This window comes from Bombina bombina, chromosome 3, assembly GCF_027579735.1.
Source record: "Bombina bombina isolate aBomBom1 chromosome 3, aBomBom1.pri, whole genome shotgun sequence".
Lineage (NCBI taxonomy): Eukaryota > Metazoa > Chordata > Amphibia > Anura > Bombinatoridae > Bombina > Bombina bombina.
Genome location: NC_069501.1, coordinates 158981376 through 159001221, shown reverse-complemented (window position 1 = coordinate 159001221; position 19846 = coordinate 158981376). Strand labels below are relative to the sequence as shown.

At 35.7% G+C, this 19846-nt stretch overlaps 1 protein-coding gene across 1 annotated transcript in view; it reads right to left on the bottom strand.

Moving 5' to 3' along the window:
- The window catches only part of ROBO2 (roundabout guidance receptor 2), a 637624-nt gene extending 618523 nt beyond the window's left edge, over nucleotides 1-19101 (bottom strand). Inside the window, exon 1 of the mRNA XM_053706022.1 lies at nucleotides 18494-19101. Within this exon, the coding sequence (XP_053561997.1) occupies nucleotides 18494-18548 (55 nt within the window). The 5' untranslated portion in view covers nucleotides 18549-19101. The remainder of the gene's footprint in view (nucleotides 1-18493) is intronic.
- Between the last annotated feature and the right edge of the window lie 745 nt (nucleotides 19102-19846).

The following is a 19846-nucleotide window of genomic DNA, read 5'->3' as shown; positions in this document are numbered from 1 at the left end:
GTGCTTATAGAAATCAAACCTTATAAAACAGGGGATTTTAGTGAAAATACAATGCACAAATAAATAAATGAGTCATACTAATAATAAATATTAGTACTAATAAAAAATCTTAAAGGGACATTAATCTGCTGGGTACAAACACAATACCATAGTTACTTCTCACTGTGATATTATTTTTCCCACTGTGCCAGAAGCTGTTTTCAAAGTTGTTCTCTTATTTTAAGCCATCAAAAGTGCTGGCTAGGGACTTAGTGAATCTTGACACTGGGTGCCGCCATCTTGGAACTTAAATTTTCTTGTGCTTAGTGAGAGTGGTGCACATTCACAGATCAGTGCTGTTGTTGTCTTCATGCACCATATAGAGTGGGACTGGGAACGGTACGTTTTTTGCAGATTGCTCTATATTGTTATTCCTAAGTGCTTTTTTATATTTTTTTTAAGTAACTTTTAAACTGTATAAAAAAAACAAGAAAAATGTAATTCAATTGTACAAGCTGACCTTAAACACAGGGTACAGGTCAGCTGTCAAAAAGCCAGCCAGGCTACTGATCTGTGAAAGTTCACTGCTTCTGTAACAGGATGCAATACATTCTTACCAAGATGGTGTTCTGTAATAGGTTAAAACATGAGAATGGCTTTAAAGAGAGATTCAGTTACAGGATGAAAATCAATAACATGGGGAGTAGCAAACATACTACTATAGTTGTACCCAGATGTTTAATGTCTATCTATCTATCTATCTATCTATCTATCTATCTATCTATCTATCTATCTATCTATCATCTATCTATCTATCTATCTATCTATCTATCTATCTATCTATCTATCATCATCTTCTATCTATCTATCTATCTATCTATCTATCTATCTATCATATATCTATCTATCATCTATCTATATTTCTATCATGTATCTATCTATCTATCTATCTATCTATCTATCTATCTATCTATCTATCTATCTATCTATCATCTATCTATCTTTATATCTATCATCTATCTATCTATCTATCATATATCTTTATTTCTATCATGTATCTATCTATCTATATCTATCTATCTATCATCTATCTATCTTTCTATCTATCATCTATCTATATGTCTATCATGTATCTATCTATCAATCAATCATCTATCTATCTTTATATCTATCATCTATCTATCTATCTATCTATCTATCTATCTATCTATCATCTATCAATCTATCTGACTGTCTGTATATCTATCCATCTATCTATCTATCTATCTATCTATCTATCTATCTATCTATCTATCTATCTATCTATCTATCGAGCTGTCTGTCTGTCTGTATGTCTGTATGCCTGCAGGCTCGCCAGAAACACGGGGCATCAAGCTCCATTTGGAGCTTGATACATATGCCCCACTGTCTCTTTAACTTCTGTAATTATTATTATAATATTAGTTTTAGGTGAAATATAGGTGTGTTGTGTTATGTTGCCACTGTTTTATTGCATCAATCTAGTTAAGATTTTGCTAACCTATATCACTTTTTATAAAACATCCATTTACGTCATACATACACCCTGTGCTGCTTTGTATACAATAGAGAAAAAAAGCCTAATTACAACCCAAACCTTTTTAATAAGTGATGTCCCTTTTAACTGATATAAAATGCTGTTTTTCTGGGTTCTGCAAAACAGTTGTCTTTGTTTTATTAGAATCTAGAATGTTTGCCTTACCCTTTTCCACTACATCACTGAGTTTGCTGGCCGTGCAAGTTTTGTGAGCAGGGTTCACAGAACTGAAACGTTTTGCAAAATAAAAACCTACCAACTCAAAGGAGAGACATCTGTCTCCAATAAAACAAACATGTTAATATCAGGAGAATTGGGGGCCAGTCACTAGCATACTCAATAATACCAATGCAGAAAGCCGGAAATTCATTCACCAAGCATTATTATTATTATTATTATCAGGTATTTGTAGAGCGCCAACAGATTCTGCAGCGCTGTAAACATAGTCGGTGTACAGGATAGCTTTTGTAGGGATCAAGTGGGTAGAGGGCCCTGCCGAGAGTTTTACTGTTGCAGTCGGCTCTTATGAAGGCGATCTGCAAACAGCTAGGCTCATAGGCTTACGCTCTAATGGGTTCAAGGGGAAAGCAATGGAGTTAGGAAAGGTTAGTGTTGGTTGTAAGCATCCCTGAATAGTAGAGTTTTTAGGGAGCGCTTGAAGCTGTTAAAACTAGGGGAGAGTCTTGTGGAGCGAGGAAGGGAGTTACACAAGATGGGGGCCAGTCTGGAGAAGTCCTGTGAACGAGAATGTGAGGAAGTAACAAGAGAGGAGGAGAGGAGGAGATCCTGAGCTGATCGAAGGGGATGGGAGGGAGATTATCTGGAGACAAGTTTTGAAATGTAGGGGGGAGCAGTGCAGTTGAGGGCTTTGTATGTCAGTGTGAGGATTTTGTGTTTAATCCTAGAGGCAAGAGGAATCCAGTGAAGATATTGGCAGAGAGGTGCAGCAGATGAAGAGCGACGAGTAAGGAAGATGAGCCTGGCAGAGGCATTCATAATAATGGATTGTAAAGGAGCTATGCGGCAGCTAGGTAGACCAGAGAGGATGGAGTTGCAGTAGTCGAGGCGGGAAAGGATGAGAGAGTGGATTAAAATCTTAGTTGTGTCTTGTGTAAGGAAATGTCTAACTTTAGAGATGTTTTCATGGTGGAAGCGGCAGGCTTTATCCAAGGACTGAATGTGAGGAGTGAAGGAAAGATCTGAGTCAAGTGTGACCCCAAGACATCGTGCATGCGGGGTAGGAGTAATGATGGAATTATCAACAGTTATAGAAATTTTGGGGCTGAAGATATTGGAAGAAGGGGGAAAAATAAGGAGTTCAGTTTTGGAGAGATTTAGCTTAAGGTATTGAGAGAACATCAAAAATGAGATATGAGAAAGACAGTTAGTGACACGGGTTAGTAAGGGAGGAGGTAGGTCTGGTGCAGAGAGGTAGATTTGGGTGTCATCGGCATACAAATGATATTGAAACCCATGGGACTTTATTAAGGAACCTAACTATGACGTGTAGATTGAAAAGAGAAGGGGACCAAGGACAGAGCCTTGAGTGGGCTAAATACAGCTGGTACTTAAAAGGACATAAGAGTGCAAAAAAAGCACTTAGTTAAAGCCAGCACCAGAGCAGCAATGCACTATTTGGAGATAGCTGGACACATATGGTAAACCAATGGCAAGAGGCATATATGCATAGCCTCTAATCACCTGATACCTTCCTGCACTGAATTTATCATCCTAAGCCTACCTAGATATGCTCTTCAACAAAGAATAGAAAAATGAAAATGTAAATTTGATAATCAAGGTACTCTGAAAAGTTTTTTAACATTGCATGTTCTGTCTGAACCATGAAAGTTTAAATTTCAGCATCCATGTCCCATTAAAAAGCTAAAAATAATTAATAAAAGGCATGTCTTTTCTCACTGTGAGAAACCTTTCACTTTATTTTGATGTTCTATGGTGTCTATTTATGTGTGGGGTCACTCTCTTTTTTTGTGAATAAATGTAGCTGCTGAATTAGCAAGAATCCCCCGATTTCTATTTAGAAATTCTTCATCACTATTATCAGAAACAGTGTAATGATAGCAGCTAATAAACAGATATATAAGGAATTTTCTATATATGTATATATAACAGCAGTTAAAGGGATAGTCTAGTGAAAATTAAACTTTCATGATTCTCATAGGGCATGCAATTTTAAACAACTTCGGATTTAATTTTATCATCAAATTGCTTTGTTCTCTGGGTATTCTTTGCTGAAAGCTAAACCTAGGTTTGCTCAAACTGATTTCTAAACTGTTAAAAACACCTGTTATCTCAGTTTATTTTTACAGTTTTTCCCAATTACACAGTGGTAGTTCATGTGTGCCATATAGATTAAAATTGTACTCACTCCTGTGGAGTTTTTTGTAAGTCCGCACTGATTGGCTAAAATCCAAGTCTGTCAAAAGAACTTAAATAAGGGGGCAGTCTACAGAGGCTTAGATACAAGGTAAAAAGTATATTGATCTAAACGTGTTGGTTATGCAAAACTGGGGGGAGAATGGGTAATAAAGGGATTATCTATTTTTTAAGCTATATAAATTCTGATTAGACTGTCCCTTTAAGCACTATAGTGTAAAAGATCTGCATTTTAAATACATGTTTTTAAACCATTCTAATCAAAAAGTGCATGATGTAGCAGTTCAGGGAGATACCACTTTATAATGTTTATATTTCTTCCTTTGTAAACTGTTGCAGGGTAAAGATATTCAAATCTACAGGCTTTAGTCCAATATTTCTTGGGTCAGTAGAAAAAAATAAAAATACAATTACAGAAAAAGTATATTGCATATATTTATCCATAATTAAATATTTCATGAGTTAACATTTAATTGAATATCCCTTTAATAAACATGAATATTTTCTATATGACAAGATCTGCATGTTTTGCATCTAAGTTTAGCATAAATGTAAACGCACCAATGAATTAGAAGATTGTATTTGTCTGTAGATATGTATGGTTATATCAAACATCATACTGTTTGTATGCTTTGGATGCTGTATAGAACAATGCATTCCTCATACATATATTCTTCTATTTCTATTACTTTGGCAATGTGTGCCAACCTTTCTTGAGAGATAATACCCACAGGAGACTGCTGTGTTTGTGCTTTAGCAACACCTGATGCACAGGGAATTCACGTGACAACCAGTTTAGCACCTGTGTGCAGGTAACAGGTAAATGGGATGTGCTAGTATGGTGGTTAACAGTGAGAAACTGAAAGGTCATAGACTATATAAATATGTTCAATCACAGCTAGCCATGTATAGTATTAAAGGGATACTGAACCCAATTTTTTTCCTTTCGTGATTCAGATAGAGCATGGAATTTTAAGCAACTTTCTAATTTACTCCTATTATCAATTTTTTTTTTCAATCTCTTGCTATATTTATTTGAAAAAGAAGGCATCTAAACTTTTTTTCTTGGTTCAGAACTCTGGACATCACTTTTTTATTGGTGGATGAATTTCCTTTAACCTTAATGGAGGGAGGGAGGGAGAGAGAGGGGGGAGAGAGAGGAGAGAGAGAGTGAGAGAGAGAGAGAGAGAGAGAGGGAGAGGGAGGGGGAGAGAGAGAGAGAGATTACCTTACATTGAATAAATGTATAAGCCATCTAGATGCTCCTATGATCCAGCGAGCTGGCGTATAAGTATATAAACATTATATATAAAAAAGGGAGCTAGTAATCTGGGATATATATCAACTGGTTTTTATCTGTACTGATTTTAAATGGAAATATAATTAAACAATTAAATTGTATGATTGAGACAGAGGGCACAATTTAAAAACATGTTTTCACAATGTACTTAAATGATCAAATTTGCCTCTTTTCTTGGTCTACTTGGTTGAAACTTGTACCATTTCCTTGAATTACACTCAGGTGTATGCACATGCACTGAGTACTATATAGTGTTGTATGTAGCAATGTTACACAAGCAACCTATAGAGGCAGTGCTGAGTGACACTTACAGATCTTTCCTTACTACTATTTCTCTCATTTCCAAAAATAAAGATGATCTCAGTTATCTTGTTCAAAAAGTCTTCTTTATTTAACAGTGCTTCTAGCAAAACAGCACTGGATTGTTTTACCATAGAGTGGGTGAAGCTACTGCACTTTATCCCCTTAACGACTGATGTAAACTGTATGTCACGCTGTCATTAAGTAGTTTACTAGGCGAAGATGCGCTACTACTTGATGTCTCACTTTCAGAGGCATTTAGATATATCACAGCCTTGCCGACATCAGCAAGACCTGCACTATAGACAAGCCCCGATAAGAAGGCCTGTTAATGGCGGTTGTTAAGGTGTTAAAGCTCTTGCTACAAGTTACTTTTATAACATTGCTACACACACTGCTGCTACCAACTGCTTAAGTCACATGCACATTGCTTAGCCTACTTCATTATGTCTTCATTTTTTTTATGATTTTTCTGTTGCAGAGTTTACATTTGACTCCCATGTCTCTTTAACCTCTTGATGCCGTTAGGACGTGTCATGCCATTCTAACAGCTCTGGGCTTTAATCCTGTTAAGGCGGCATGGAACGTCCTAACATTTGCAGTGTCCTGCTCCCTCCTGCTTTGAGGAAATAGAATATCTGACTGGGGGACATGCCTAGTATCGTAGGCAGTGCCCCCAGGATCTGATCCTGGCATTGTCATGTCATCGCTGAGATTTCCTGTTCAATTGTTTACTTCGGAACTTCATTCCGATCTTATACTTGCCCCCGTTAACTATTACCTTGAATAAGTATTTACAGTTACAAGATTATTATTCTTTGAAGTGATGCTCTGTGAGAGACAAACTGTATTTATGCTAAACTGTTCATTCCATTTATCACCATTCCTTTTCATCAAATGTTCCCATTTTAGAAACAACGCCACTGACGAAAATGTGATAAATATACAATGAGATTCCTGAGATCATGCCTGCCAAAGAAATGCTGCAAGAAAATTGCAGAGACTATGAAACCTGTGCAATTTTCAGCTAGCAAAATAAGAACCCATCATTGAAAATAACTTTGCAATGAAAATTGCCATCTATATTTTACGTAATAACATAACAGTTAGTAATACGTGCAACAAAACAATATTATACGGACTGCATGGGAATTGGGTCATGAAAATCAAGCAAGTGAGAAAAAAGTTGGAAAAGCATAAAATTTACTTTGTATATCCTGTCAAAATGTAAAGGTCAAATTCACTTCAAGGGACATTAAACACGAAATAAATGCAAGATATAATGATGTTTTAAAAGCAAACATTATCCTGAGAATAATACAGAGATGTATTTTTTTATAAAATTAGTTGTTAAAATATTGAAAAATTAGGGAAAGAGTCAGTGTCTATAAAGCAATGTGTGCCCCCATTTTGTAACTAGGTTTCCTTTTCTGCTGTGGCCAATTAGAGGCATTTATAAATAGGTCACTAAAGTGTGTAACCAATGGTTGTATGGAATAGAGCAGTGTTTAACAGGTTGTTTGGTTACCTGCTGTACCTGTTTCCCATTTGACAAAGGCACAGCAATGTGCCGAAATGTTATGTCCTTTTTTTAACTTGAATTAATAAATGAATTGTTGTAATAAAGACCATTGCGTGCCTGTGCCTCTGGATTGACTTTTATATACATATATATATTCAAATTATATTGAACAACAGCCCTTAATACATACACAGAAAAAAAAGAAGAAAAAGTCTACTGAACTGGCAGTAAAATATTAAAAAGGGACACTGAACCTAAATGTTTTCTGTCATAATTCAGATAGAGCATGCAATTTAAAGCAACTTTCTATTTACTCGTATTATCAAATTTTCTTCATTCTCTTGATATCTTTATTTGAAAAGCAAGAATGTAAGTTTAGAAGATGGCCCATTTTTGGTTCACAACCTGGGTTGTGCTTGCTGATTGGTGGCTAAATGCACCCACCATTAAACAAGTGCTTTCCAGGGTCTGAACCAAAGAATGGCTGGCTCATTAGCTTAGATCCCTTCCTTTTCAAATAAAGATAGCAAGAGAATGAATAAAAATTGATAATGGGAGTAAATTAGAAAGTTGCTTAAAATTGCCTGCTCTATATGAATCATGAAAGAAAAAAAATTGGGTTTAGTATTCCTTTAAGTGCTTAGCACTTTCCCACCTGGGTGCTAAGCTGTTCAAATGTTTTTTTTCTTCATTTTCCAGATCCCCAAGACTTATACTGTTGGAAAGTTTAGGCGATTACCTTTCCAACGGTGGGTCTTGGGGGTCTGTAGCTGCTTATATACCTGAGATACAGGCTTCTAAGCAGCATGCCAACTTTTCCTATATTTAACATTGTTAAGTTTAAATAAAGTTGCACGGTGATGTCATCACGTCATTGTGCGTGATGTCACCGCACATAACGTGAAGCCTTGCCAATGCCTGTCATTTACAGGCCCGATCACTGGGGAAGGAGCGGGTGGGTGCCCCCAGATCTCCCTCAAGGTGGGAGAGTACTAGCGATGGCTCTGAGCCGTCGTTAGCACCTGAGTGAGAAACTCTGCGACGGCTCGGAGCCGTCGTTAGCACTCAAGGGGTTAAACCTTCAGAATTTGGATCCCTGAAACAATTACTTTGATAATATATAATAGTGTATTGCTCTTAACCTTTTATAGTATGTGTGTATATCCTTAGTGTTTTGCTGAGTCTGTGTGACAGCTAGTTGTATGTACACACATATTGAAAAAGAAAAAAAAAAGTCAAACATAATTACTTTCATCATCATTATTCTAACATTAGAAAATGATATTCACTTTATTCTGAAAAGATAAATATTATACACCATTCAGCTCACATTAACACATTGATAATTGTAATCTTAAATGTATTTTTTAAACAAGCCCTGGACATTAATTGCGTTGTGTAACACAAATTTATTGGATTCACTCTGCCACCTCTACAGAGCACATAATTTGTATTCTAACTACACTGTGTTTTAATACAATTAGGTCTATTTGTGGCAACTGTTGTTTCCAGTGCAATATGTGCTCTTTGTGTGACCTGATAAATCACACAAGCCCAGGATATAAAGATAGCATTACCAAGCTCTTACCAGTGTAATCATTTAAAATCAGCACCGGTTCAGGTCTGGCTGTCTTCCAAAACACAGCCACATTCTTAAAGCACGTTAAAGAAATATTTTTCCATATGGCTGTGCTCCTGGGAGCAAAATGCAACTAAAACATAACAATATAACTAAGGCCCTTACTATTTATTCTGTGGGGCGGAATCAATCAGATGTATGGCATTGAGCCATGATTTTAAATTGGGATATCTATAAATGCATCTATGCATTTTAGCAGGCTAGGGAGTCCATGCTATTTGCTTACACTAATTAACATACCAGGCAAAATATAGCAGTACTTAATAAGTGGAAACATACTGAAACCATTCTTTTTTAAATAGACTGGTTTATTATATAAAAGACAGCTGCATTCCCATTATATTCGAGAATATGTGATTTAGATAGATAGATAGATAGATAGATAGATAGATAGATAGATAGATAGATAGATAGACAGATGATAGAAAGACAGATGACAGATAGATAGACAGACAGACAGATGATAGACAGACAGACAACATATAGGCAGATAGATAGATTATAGATAGAGAGATAGATAGACAGAAAGATAGATAATAGATAGACGGACAGACAGATAGATAGATAGATAGATAGATAGATAGATAGACAGACAGAAAGAAAGATAGATGATAGATATACAGACAGACAGACAACAGATAGGCAGATAGATAGATTATAGATAGAGAGATAGATAAATAGATAGATAGATAGACAGATAGATAGATAGACAGAAAGATAGATAGATAGATAGATAGATAGATAGATAATAGATAGATAGATAGACAGACAGACAGATAGATAGATAGATAGATTAATTGATTGATTGATATATGATAAATAGACAGACAAACATATAGATATATAGTTAGATAGATGATAGATAAATAGATAAATAAATATAGACACTAAGTAAGACAATGTAAATGACTGCCCCTGAATTAAAGTAACCACACTCACTAAAGGGGACTTCCAAACAAAAAGCCCAAAAAAGACAAAGAGTAAAAGGGACAGGATAGGAGAGCCAAGGGCTTAAGGTTACTAATCAAGGGGTGTTTTAATATGGGTATGCTCAAAGGTTTGAGCATACCCATATTAGAACACCCCTTGATTAGTAACCTTAAGCCCTTTGTGCTCCTATCCTGACCCTTTTAGATAAATTGAGACAGACAGAATGATAGATGATAGATAGAGAGAGATAGATAGATAGAGAGAGAGAGAGAGAGAGAGAGAGAGAGAGAGAGATAGATAGATAGATAGATAGATAGATAGATAGATAGATAGATAGATAGATAGATAGATAGATAGATAGATAGATCAATAGATAGATAGATAGATAGATAGATAGATAGATAGATAGATAGATAGATAGATAGATAGATAGATAGATAGATAAACAGACAGACAGACAAACAGACAAACAGGTAAATAGATAGATAGATGATAGATAGATAGAGAGAGAGAGAGAGAGAGAGATAGATAGATAGATAGATAGATAGATAGATCAATAGATAGATAGATAGATAGATAGATAAACAGACAGACAGACAAACAGACAAACAGGTAAATAGATAGATAGATGATAGATAGATAGATAGATAGATAGATGGATAGATAGATAGATAGATAGATGATAGACAGACAAATAGATAGATAGATAGATAGAGATGTCTGGTCAGTCTGAGGTGTGTTAATAAGTAGAAACACAAAAACTATTCTTTTTAAATAGATTAATTCATTATATCTAGACATTTGCATTACCATTATATTTGCGACTATTTGGGAATATGTGTTTTAAATAGATAGTAGAAAATGATAAAGCACTCGTCTGGCTTCAAACAACTGTGCAAAAAAGATTTATTAAAGTTGACGTTTCAGGGTAAACAAATCCCTTCTTTTAACAATCAAACATTGTGAAATACAAATATATATATAGGCCTATTAGGCCCACCCAAAGGGCGATAAGCGAATCAGTGAGCACTGTGTGCAAAATCAAATTACTGAGCATGTCTGCAAAATGTAAACAAATATTGAAAATATTGAGTTATTGGGAAGGATAACATTACACTGTACACTGTTGTCGATCTGCCAAAGCAAGGAACTCACACCAAAAAGGCGAACACACAAATAATACACAAATAATATTGTTAACGAAACACGGCTGAGTAATTGCACACACCTTACTGTGCGGATAATAGCGTTCATAGGATGACCGGTCACTTGTAAACACCCATATTAACTCCCATAGGACTAACGATCTCTGTGCCCGCCCATCTGTCAAGTCAAATTTTACTAAACTCAGAGGCACGTTTAACAGAGGGAGTGAGACGTGCCTCTGAGATTTGTTAAATTTGACTTGACAGATGGGCGGGCACAGAGAGGAATAGATGATATATATAGATAGATAGATAGATAGATAGATAGATAGATAGATAGATAGATAGATAGATAGATAGATGATAGATAGATAGATGTCTGGTCTGTCTGGGGTGGTTGGTGGGTATGGCCAGGAAGCACAGGGTTGTATGTGGATTTGCTTGGCAGTCTGGATATAGAGCTACACTGTTTATTAAACTTGGACATGGAAAGTAGTGGGTCAGAAACTGAGACAGTCCAGTAAAATGCAAGACAGCTTTGAGATATATATACACAATTCCACAAGTGGTGGTTTGAAGATTTAGGACCACATGTAGTTTTTATATGTTTCATTTAATGCCCCAGTTCTTTGCTGGGTAACAAGGCACGATACCACATTTGTATTTCCAGAAGAAAACACTTCCTCAGTTTTACATTGCTAAACATCTCCAGTGACTCTATTTCCCCATCTAACAGATTTGAACTCATTTGCTGTAGGTCCACTATAAGAGCTAAATGCAGCCTATTTGAGGATCTAAGGCCAGACATTGGGCCTAGCGATGGAAACTAAATTGCCTATCGTATTTATGAGGACATTTTATTCGACTTGTGACTCAAAGATTTGTTTACTGAAGGCCTCAACTTGAAATTCCCTATTCCCTAGAATCATAGTGCTTTACTCAAATTGCAGTGCAGAGGAGTTTATTTTTATAATTGTGTTATAATTACATGATCTGTATTTAGATTATATTTATATTATTTATGTTCCATAAAATCATGGGGTACTAATTTACTATTAAACACACTGACCAATGAAATATCTACCAAAGTTAGATCTCATTAAAGAGGGTATTAAATAAATTTAATCTTAACAAGCTATCTGAATAATGACATTTAAACCTTTAAAACTGTAGTAGTCAACTTAGTGAGATAGATAGACCTAGTGCTTTTTATCGGACTAAGACATTAACTTGTGATTTCTATTATTTTTGTATTTTTTGTGTGAGGGCAGAGGTGTTAGTTAGCAGACTAGGTCATCATTAAAGGGATACTGAACACACTTTTTTTCTTTCAGATAGGGCATGCAATTTTAAGCAACTTTCTATTATACTTCTATTATTAATGTGTCTTCGTTCTCTTTGTATCTTTATTTAAAAAATCAGGAATATAAGCATATGAGCCCGCCCATTTTTGAGTTCAGCACCCTGGATAGCGCTTGATGATTAGTAGCTACTTTTAGCCATCAATTAGAAATCACTACCCAGGTGGTGATACTGTAAGCTTACATTCCAACTTTTTCAAAAAAAGAGAATGAAGAAAAAATGATAATAGGAGTAAGTTAGAAAGTTGTTTAACCCCTTAAGGACCAGCGACGTACCCTGTATGTCGCTGGCCTTTTTTTGGGACTTGATTGTTTTATAGCGCAGTCTTGCTACCAGCGTTGAGACTGCTCTATTCCACAAAGCCTGCTGGAGGGAGTGCATTAATAGCGTGTTCTTGCTAGACTTGTGCTATTATGTCCTGAAAAAACCCTTAACGACCAGTGACATACAGGGTACATTGTGGTCATTAAGGGGTTAAAATTGCATACTCTATCTGAATCCTGAAAGAAAAAAATTGGGTTCAGTATCCCTTCAACACTATTTCAATTTCTACTATCCATAGCAAGTAGGTATGTACATTTTTTCAGAATATAGCCGCAGGCAGCAGTATTCTTCTCATGTCAGCAACTGATTTATTAGTGTAAAAGTGCAACACACAAATATCTGGATTATCACACGTTTGTGTACTGCACTTTTACACCTAAAAATCTGGTGCCAAAAAAACGCATTTGTTTCTATAAGGAATGCCGAATTAAAAAAAAAATCTGCATAGCTAAAAAGAAGTTATACGATTTTCCATAAATCTGAGTATTTGATGAACACCACTGACTTCCTTTCAGCAAACTTGCTGGAATAAGCAACAGAAATTATCATCAGCACCATCAATGCCAACAGAAACGCAAGAAAAACTGTGTGACTTATGGGTTTTTAGTAAAGTAAACAAAGAGCATGTGACAGTTAACGCTCAGAAACAGCACAGCGGTGCCAGATCCAGCATGGTTCTGTGACAAGCAGTACCCTAATCGCACGCAGAATTTGGCAGCAGATAATGAGAGCTCCATGAACAATTTGCAATAGGAGTAGAACGCATAAAATTAAATGAGATAAAAAGGCAAAATATATTTTCATAACATTATTAAAAATGTATTTGTAGTCAATATATGGTACTCTAAAATTCAGTTTGAAGTCTGGCCTATTTTCTAGACTAGTCATTTCTTACTGTCACTCCCTTGTGGGGATAAATATTAATGATCATACTAAGTAACTCTACATGTACATGTGGGATTGAAATAAATTATTTATAACAAATAATAAGCACTGCTTATTACAATACTGTCTTTCATTTCTGCAAAATACATTAGAAATGAAATGGAAAAAAAATGTAGGTACATTTGTTTAGTTTATTTTATGTATTTAATATATTTCAATACAAAATGGCATTGCTAGAAGCCATGCAAGTAATTAATGAATGTGGAACTATTTTATTGATTAGAAGGTTGATTGTAAAATGATCTGTATTACTGATACAAAAACATCAGATTACAACAACATAGCAACAATGCAAATTACACAAAATGGTGTGTTTGCAATTTCAAGGGACAGTCAACTCAAAAATGGTATTATTTAAAAAGATAGATAATCCCTTTATTACCCATTCCCCAGTGTTGCACAGAAAACATTGTTATATTAATACACTTATTACTTTTGTGATTACCTGGTATCTAAGCCTATTTTGACAGCCCCTGATCAAATGACTTTTTCTTTATTATCTATTGACTTGCATTTAAGTCAATTAGTGCAGTCTGCCACAAACCATGGGTGTGAGCACAATATTATCTATATGGTTCACATGAACTAGCAGAGGTCCATTTATCAAGCTCCGTATGGAGCTTGAAGAGTCATGTTTCTGGTGAGCCTTCAAACTCGCCAGAAACATCAGCTATGAAGCAGCGGTCTAAAGACCGCTGCTCCATAACCTGTCCACCGGCTCTGCGGAGGTGGACAGAGATTGTGTGAAATCAACCTGATCGAATACGATTGGGTTGATTGACACCTCCTGCTAGCGGACGATTGTCCGTGAATCTGCAGGGGGCGGCGTTGCACCAGCAGTTCACCAGAACTGCTGGTGCAAAGCTGAATGTGGAGAACGTATTGCTCTCCGCATTCAGCGATGTCTGTCGGACCTGATCCGCTGATCGTATCATGTTGGACAGACATTTCATAAATAGGCCCCGCAGTCTCCTGTTGTGAAAAGCTAATAAAAAGGCATGTGATAAGAGGCTGTCTTTAGTGGCTTAGAAACAGGCAGAAATTTAGAGGTTTAAATGTTATAAAGCAAATTAATATAACAATGTTGGTTGTGCAAAGCTGGGGAATTTCTAGTAAAAGCATTATCTATCTTTTTAAATAATATTTTTTTTTGAGGGGTGTGTCTGTGGTACAATATTTTGCCAGAACATTTGACAGAACATTTCCCTATGCCTAGAGCAGCACAAAAAATCTAAATAACACTACTGTGCAGACAAAAGATATTATACTAGAAAGACTAAGAAGCCTCTTTTCACATATCAGGAATACATTTTTTTTAATCAAAACGTATTTTTAAACAGAATGACATAAAAGCACAACATAGTTTTCTATTGCAGAACAGGGCTTGACAAATCCAGGGAACCAGAGAATTGTACTTTTACTGGCTTCTAACTTTGTGGATTACTATATATCAAGGCTTTTCAATTCCAGTCCTCAAGGTTCCTTAACAGCCTATATTTTCAGGCTATCAAAACTAGGGCACAAGTTAAATAATCGGCTGGACATTAACTATGGTTATTAACCTACTTCCTCCCACCCACGATACTCCTGAAAATGTGGTCTGATAGGAAGGTTTTGGGTCTGGCATTGAATGAAAACCTACTCTATAGATAGCTATAAAGAAACACCAGTTTCCCATTCTTAAAAATATTTGAGGATGACTCCTCAGAATTCATGCTGACTTCTAAGTTTTAATTAAAATTGCCAGCTTCTGATATAGAATATAAGTGATACTTAATGGCAAAAAAGAAAGCTTTCAGGTCAATGAGATACCTTCCTCAGGTATATACTTAATGGCAAAAAAACAAGCTTTCAGGTCAATGAGATACCTTCCTCAGGTATATACTTAATGGCAAAAAAGCAAGCTTTCAGGTCAATGAGATCCCTTCCTCAGGCATATACATAATGGCAAAAAAGCAAGCTTTCAGGTCAATGAGATCCCTTCCTCAGGCATGCTTCCAGGTCAATTAGATCCCTTTCTCAGGCATATAGTTAAAGGGACATGCCACCCACATTTTTTCTTTTATGATTTAGAAAGAGAATGCAATTTTAAACATCTTTCTAATTTACTTATATTATCTAATTTGTTTTATTCTCTTGATATTCTTTGATGAAAAGCATATGCAGATATGCTCACTAGCTGCTGATTGGTTGCTGCACATAGAAGCATCGTGTGATTGGCTCACCATGTGCATTGCTTTTTCTTCAACTAAGGATATTTAAAAAATTAAGCAAAATAAATAATAGAAGTAAATTGTAATGTTGTTTAAATTTCTATTCTCTATCTGAATCATGAAAGAAAGATTTTGGGTTTAGTTGCCCTTTAATGGCAAAAAAGCAAGCTTTCAGGTCATTGAGATCCCTTTCTCAGGCATATACTTAATGGCAAAAAAGCAAGCATTCAGGTCAATGAGGTCCCTTCCTTAGGCATAGTTTATAACAGAAGCAAACACAGAATAGCATATTTATATAAAACATTTCAAAACAAAAAGCTATATTATACAAATGTGGCTCTTAAAGATGCCTGTGCTCTTTTAAATGAAACAATGAAGACATAACTCATATTCAGAGATACCCAATCCCTCCCATCACAATAACACTAGCCCCCATGACTGTGCAGACCTATCCTACTCATTATTCATAATTTCCAGGGAGGACATTTTTGTGAAACGTCTCATCACATATAACCAAATATCAGGGTTAGAACACAGTAAACTCTTATCTTGTCAACAGCAAATGCTGTACTTTCACACAGTCAAAGGATTCCCCCCCCCCATCTGCCAACAGCACCAAAATGCACTATTTGACCTATATTTAAAATATTCTACATATGTTTCAATAGATCTATTTGTTTGCATAGGGAAAGCAACACAGCAACATAATTAATAAATAGTAAGGACACTGGGTTGTTCACTTACAATATTATATCAATAAATGTTTTGACCCCTCATTGTAACAGAAAGTAAATGTAGAGATTAGAAAAAATATGTCAAGAAAGTAATATCCGACCTAGGTATAAAATTATTTTATAGATTAGATTTCATCTAATGCTTCTATTCATTGTTCACTTAATGTAAGGAAATATTATATAATAAATATTACTGCTGGTAATTATTCACAGCTATAACCTATTAGCTAGCTTTAGGTAATCCAGAACATAGGAGACATAATAGTCTTTAGCATGTGTTGCCTATGCCTGGCTTTCACAAAAAGTACATTGCATTGGGAAAAAATATACCACAGTAACATAGAAGTCAGTTAGGGAATCACAGAACTAATCTTTTAGCACACACTCTTTGGTAAATTTGTGTGAATTGCTGTGTGTGTGTGTATCTATAAAAAAGTCCAATTTAATTTAAAGTAATTTCTTAGGAAATGTCAATAGTTCAAACAGCTACTTTGCCACAACAATTTTCAAATGTTAAGCATTAACAACAACAATGCTGAGATAGTACCTTAACCACTGCTTCCAAAACCAATTCAAGAATATTTAATTTAATTTATCTCTCCCTCTCTCTCTGATTTTGTCTCTCTCTCTCTCTCTCTCTCTCTCTCTCTCTCTCTCTCTCTCTCTCTCTCTCTCTCTCTCTCTCTCTCTCTCTCTCTCTCTCTCTCTCTTTCTCTCTCTCTCTTTCTCCCTCTCTCTCTCTCTCTCTCTCTCTCTCTCTCTCTATATATATATATATATATATATATATATATATAGAGAGAGAGAGAGAGAGAGAGAGAGAGAGAGAGAGAGAGAGAAATAGAGAGAAATATATATAGATAGAGAGAGAGAGAGAGAGAGAGAGAGGGGGAGAGAGAATATATATAAAATATATATAATACAAGAGTATAAGAGAGAGAGAGGGAGAGAGAAAAATTGAACCACAAGTAACTCAATAAGTTTCTACACGTAACCAATTTAACAGGTAGTAATTTCAACCTTTAAAATATCTGTAGATTCCCTATTCTCTAACAAAGTCTATAATCCGTATAAAAAACAGAGTTTATAATTCAACAGTTGCATAAATGTTTCTAAACTCTCAACTATGTGTTTGCCAGTTTTTAAATCAAATTAAAAATATCTGTCTTACATAGTAGAGAAAAGCATGATAATGCACAGTTAATGACTCATCAGCTTCCGTTTATGTGAACTGAAAATGATGAATCCCCTGGTTAAGCATTCCTATACTGTGTATTACACCAACTGTCAAATAAACCCACACCATTCATTTAAAGCAACATAATATACATTGTATTCATATAAAAATACTTCTGAAGCCAAGTTCACCTACAAAACAACAAATTAACTCTGTTATCTCAAGCCTTGTCCCTTGATGCACCAGGGACATTAAACTATATAAACAATTAGCATGTTTTTCTTCATTATAGTCCCTTTCAGTAATACCTTATCACATTAGATAGAACACAGCAGATGGGGAATTGCTGCATCCTGCCTTTCAATATAGATCTCTACCCCCATAAATATAAATTATAGAATGTCTTGATACATAGACACAAATGGTTCTTCAAGTGTCTGTTAAGTCATTAGGAACAAAAGGCACAGATATGTATTTATATATTCTATTTCCTATGACTTACACATACGTGCTCATACAAATTGCAACTGGCTTCTTTTCAGGATAATTATACAGCTGCCAATAAACAGTTATGAAATTTCCTATACTTAAAGCACTAAAATGTAGGTATTTTGATTGCTTGTTAGTTTTATTACTTCTTTAAAATAACACAGGTAGATTCCTTGTTACCCCAAAACACCCTTCTTTACTCTTTAAACACCCCACAGAGTCACGTTTACACGGTTATGTTACAAGCAGGAAAATGCACAAACTTGGTTCACTTCTATGTAAGTTTTTTTGTTAAAACTCACTGTTCAAATCAGTCACCTCCAAATATACAAATAAAATCTTGTTTATTGATCTCACCAGCTAAAGTGCCCAAATAGCTATTTCACCTTCTCTAGTTCCTTAATAATATCCATGTGCTACTTTAACAAGAAAATAGAAAAGAGAAAAAAAACATCATAGCAGAATATAAATGATGTTCAACTTACCAAAAACCTGAACACATAACAATCCACAAAGTAGAGTCTGAATTAGGAGATCCATGTTTACATATTAACATATATCCAAAGAAAAGTGTATAAAACAATTCCACCTTCTACAGGGTAATGAACAACCAGGTTATTTTGTAAAAGTACAAACTTTTATCTTCCTTGCACAGCAGAAAATCCACTATGTGATTCTAAGCAATGTTCATTTTTATGTCTAGTACTGACCACTTTATGATCCATTAAATATCCCAATATCTGCTTAGCATTGTACCACATATCCTAGATAATAATGTCACTGACATTCTTCCTCCTTATTGCAACTGCAGAGCCCACAAATAAATTCCATGTTTAAGGAAAATGACTGAGGTCCCGGGAAGTGGTCCATAAACTTGTCTTTAGGCATCAAAAGGGTTTTATCTGTCTGAGTCCAGAACTGGTAGTTATAAGCATCTGAGCACTGACTCTTTTTAAGATGATTGCTATATCCTTCTGCTTGCTCCACAGATAAAGTAATGTGCCTTACAGTGTATGATGTGGAACTGTCAGTGCGTGTTCCTGAGGAGGAAGCTGTGCAGTTGCATGAGAGCCATCCACAGTGTAATTCTGCTCTGATGAGCCCAGCCCAGCTCTCAGCCTGTCACTCCTGCTGCTGCTGGTCCCTCAGCTCCCAGCACCAGCTCCCTCACTCTGGGACCTGGCTCAGATCACCAACCACAACACCAATTGGAAGGGGAGGGGAGGCACAAGCTGAGCCCTGCTGTGTGAGTGAGACTGGAGGAAAGGGGGTAGCATTGCGCTGCACACTTCCAGTGTTACACTCCACAAACACAGAACATTCCCAGATCTCGTGCAGGAGAAATAAGCAGCATATTCAAAGTGCAATAGAGATATATGAACATACATACATGCTGCATATTCACAAAATAATGCACTTGTACTGATTGCTGTGTACATATACTGATATTGATATGTAGTAATATTGTGTACCTAGCTATTTAATTACACACGCACATATCTACACACACCTGCACACGCTTACACACACATATACAGTCACACATAACTACACCCAAACACACACATAAATACAAGCACACACACCACCCAAATGCAAACACACACACCTACACAATTACACACACAACTGCATACACAACTAAACAATCACACACAGAGCTACATACAAACACACATACACACACCTAAACAATCATACACACAACTGCATACAAACATACTCACCTAAATAATCACATACACAACTGCATACAAACATACACACCAAAATAATCACATAGACAACTGCATACAAACATACACACCTAAACAATCACACACACAGCTACATAAAAG